The 3720-nt window shown below is 42.5% G+C and overlaps 1 protein-coding gene across 3 annotated transcripts in view; it reads left to right on the top strand.

Moving 5' to 3' along the window:
* Nucleotides 1–3720, top strand: part of Dync2li1 (dynein cytoplasmic 2 light intermediate chain 1) — a 32123-nt gene that overhangs the window by 21157 nt on the left and 7246 nt on the right. For 2 of the 3 annotated variants that reach the window (XM_028765126.1, XM_028765127.1), the window contains exons 9-11: nt 730–806; nt 1131–1201; nt 3503–3600. In XM_028765126.1, coding sequence (XP_028620959.1) covers nt 730–806; nt 1131–1201; nt 3503–3600 — 246 coding nt within the window. The remainder of the gene's footprint in view (nt 1–729; nt 807–1130; nt 1202–3502; nt 3601–3720) is intronic. The other variant, XM_028765128.1, reaches the window with a different exon arrangement.

Below are 3720 nucleotides of genomic sequence, written 5' to 3'. Positions count from 1 at the left end.
TCTTCCTCCTCCTCCTCTTCCTCCTCCTCCTCTTCCTCCTCCTCTTCCTCCTCCTCTTCCTCCTCCTCTTCCTCCTCCTCCTCTTCTTCCTCCTCCTCTTCTTCCTCCTCTTCTTCCTCCTCCTCTTCTTCCTCCTCCTCTTCTTCCTCCTCCTCTTCTTCCTCCTCCTCTCCCTCCTCCTCTTCCTCCTCCTCTTCCTCCTCTTCCTCCTTTTCCTCCTCCTCCTCCTCCTCCTTCTTTCAGGCTTTGCAGGCAATTAAAAAAAGAAGCTAAAAAGTCAGCTCAAGGAGCACGAGTGTGACTGGCCCCGCCTGCAGCCTGCAGCCGCCACAGCAACTTTTACTATGTGCCTCCGGTTGTCTAAGAAATCCAATTAGCTTGGGGGATTTTTCTTTTAGAACAGAGTGAGAATGTTCATGTTAACACACACCACAGGTGTTTCAGGCAAACACAAATGTAGATACTACAAACAAATTCTGATTGTTGAGATGGGCGAAATGATTGGTGAGCTGAACGGTCCTTTCCACACCGTGCTCGCTCTCATGGAGTCTGGGCACCGAGGCAAGCTTATCCAGTTGCCTTATTCAGCCTCTGTTTTGCCGACTCAAATGTAAGCATTTTGAGGAAAAGAAGTTGTAAGTGTCTGCCCATCTGTGCTTGTTCAGAGCTGGGTTTTCCTCTTAGAGGGTAAGAGAGCAGAGTGTAATTTATCTTCTGTTTGTTCCTAAGTTTACCAGCAAATCAGAAGCTCTGTTACTGAAGATGCGTGGTGTTATCAACCAGTTGGCATTTGGTATTGATAAGAGGTATTGGTAAATATTTTCCAATCAGTTCTCCCTCTTCCCTGGTTTCTATATCTCCCTCCACCTTACTACTTTCCTGTGCTGATGGCTTTCTTGTATTAATTTTAAATGGAGTTGGAAGTCTTAGCATGTGTCTTCTCTGGCTTTGTTCTTTCACATGGTTTGAATTTACTATGGTACTAATCTGTCACAACCAATGTTATTGGTCCATTTGGGTCAATGCTTTCATCCGTGACCTAGATAAAACGTGGCCCTTGCATTTATACTAGAGCATGACAGCATATTCAATTGATGAACTAAATTAGAATCTTTTTCTTTGCCTTACAGCAAATCAATGTGTGTGGATCAAAATAAACCACTGTTTATCACAGCAGGATTGGATTCTTTATGTCAAATAGGTTGGTGAACTTATTAATATTGCTTAATCTTTTTTAATTGCTTATTGATTTTCTCCTCCTGCCTCATTGGTCTCCAGCACAGCCACCATTTCTGGCTTCACTGTGTGATAGTTATTTCATACGTGTTTATTTATATCCTCAGAATTGATGAAGTGTACAACACGTTGATGTATTTGTGATAGAAGGCAGGGCACTGCATGGAGACAGACCACTCTCTACTCTACATAAATAAATAAATAAATAAATAAATAAATAAATAAATAAATAAATAAATAAAATGCACCTTTAGATTCCAGTTCCCTGAGTTTAGAGGAGACTGGGAGTTTAGGGTAGTCAGGGAACCCGGGAGCACATTATGATTAATTGGATATGTGAAACCAAAGTGGTAGGACGAACTAAGAACATTAGATATCCTTAATTCTCCATCCTAAACCCACTCTTCAGTTAGGTGTGGTGGTGTATCTTATAATCCTAGCACTAGGAAGACTGACACAGGGAGATTGCCTAAAACTCAAAGCCAGACAGAGTGGGCTGCATAACAAGACCCTCTTTCAAAATTTCAGGAAGTAAACAAGAGTGAATGGTCTGCTTCAGCTACTGGGGTGTGTTTTCTAAACTCACAAATTCCATAGTCCAGTTGTCAAGCCCCTTCTGTTCCTAAGAGAGCTGTTCTCTGTGTGAAGCCCTTTGGGCCCTTGGGTGTGATTTGATTTCTCGGGTGGTAGCAGGCAGGCCTTTCCTCCTGCTCTTACTCTCCGGAGCTAAGGGTGCCATGGCTTCAACTGTGGGGACCCTTAGCAGTGAGCATATAGTTTGAACACAAGGAATGGAGTGATGTTGCCTAACAAATGGCCGTGGAGACAGATTGGCATCTTTTTTATTAGTGCCAGCTTAATCTCAGGAGCACTGGGGAGCACTGTGTTTGCTTTTAGATAATGTGGGGGAGGGGGGTGATTCTCGTCTATGAGAATAGTTGGCCAGAAGGGCTTGCTAATTTCTGCATTTAAAATTAAGAGTTGGAACTGAGACATGGCTCAGCAATAAAGAGCACTTGCTGCTCTTCCAGAGGACCCAAGTTTAGTTCCCAACACCAGTATTAGATACACACACACACACACAAACACACACACACACACACAACTCAAGTAGCAAATCAATACTTTCTCACCAAGATGGTGAGTGAGGGAGCTCTTGAGGGTTAACAGTTGAACATTTGAGGGGAAAATAAAGCTGTGAGAAAGGACGAAAACCTCAGGTTATAGATTGAAAATTGCCGGAAAGTGACTAAAGCTTTCAATTTTTTATATTAATTTAAATATTCAAGTTATAAATATATAACTCATTAAAATAAGAGACTGGGACTGTCGCTCTGTGATAGAGTGTCTTGCATGAATGAGGTCCTTGGTACAATTCCAGCACTGCAAGGGGGAAAAGGAAGTTGAATCTTGTGTGTGTGTGTGTATGTATGTGTGTGTGTGTATGTGTGAGTGTGTATGTGAGTGTATGTGTGTGCATGTGTGAGTGTGTGTATGTGAGTGTGTGTGTGTGTGCATGTATCAGTGTGTATGTGAGTGTGTGTATGTGTGTGTATGTGTGAGTGTGTGTGTGCATGTATCAGTGTGTATGTGAGTGTGTGTGTGCATGTGTGAGTGTGTATGTGTGTGTGCATGTGTGAGTGTGTGTGTGTGTATGTGTGAGTGTGTATGTGAGTGTGTGTGTGCATGTATCAGTGTGTGTGTGTGTGTGTGTGTGTGTGTAGGATCCCTCATACATCTCTCTGGTACTCTGCATTTACACACATGTATATGTGGTATAGAAACTTTACCAGTCTATACTATTGAACTCAGTATACTTTAATGGGTTTTCAATGTATATGCTGCCTACAGTTCTAATTAATATTTGAATTTATTCCTGGTTATAGAACATAGCCACACATACTGACAGTTTGTTATCTACTAGTAATGAGCTTCTGGGTAGTGGTCAGTCTTACATAGAACGAGTGCCGCTGCTGTATGAAGTCTTTACCATGCGTACATGTGTATGTCCATTGTGAACATGGAATTACTGTTGACAGGGCGCAGACAGCAGTGCAGGGTGTGGAAGTCAGAGGTATAGCTCACCCTTATGTCTTGCTGCCTGTTTCCAGTACAACAACCCAGGCAGGCACAAACGTAATAGTGTGTAATATGGAGATGGAAAACAAGTGACCTAGGATTGGTGCTTTAATAAGTGGCATCTGCTTTATTAATAGTTTACAATAATTTAATCTTTGTAGTCAATTGGGGTAAACTTTAATTTTAGGGTCTCCTCCTGTTCCCGATAGTGACATTGGAAAGCTTCAGGCCCATTCACCTATGGAGCTGTGGAAAAAGGTGTATGAGAAGCTCTTCCCGCCAAAGGTACATATTCTTCATTGCGGGGAAGTTGTCCCCTGTCACCGGAAATGCCCAAAGGCCTTTAATGATAACTCCATCTCTCTCTCTCTCTCTCTCTCTCTCTCTCTCTCTCTCTCTCTCTCT

This window comes from Grammomys surdaster, unplaced genomic scaffold (assembly GCF_004785775.1).
Source record: "Grammomys surdaster isolate TR1022 unplaced genomic scaffold, NIH_TR_1.0 149, whole genome shotgun sequence".
Taxonomy (NCBI): Eukaryota; Metazoa; Chordata; class Mammalia; order Rodentia; family Muridae; genus Grammomys; species Grammomys surdaster.
This window is presented reverse-complemented; position numbering and strand designations above follow the sequence as displayed.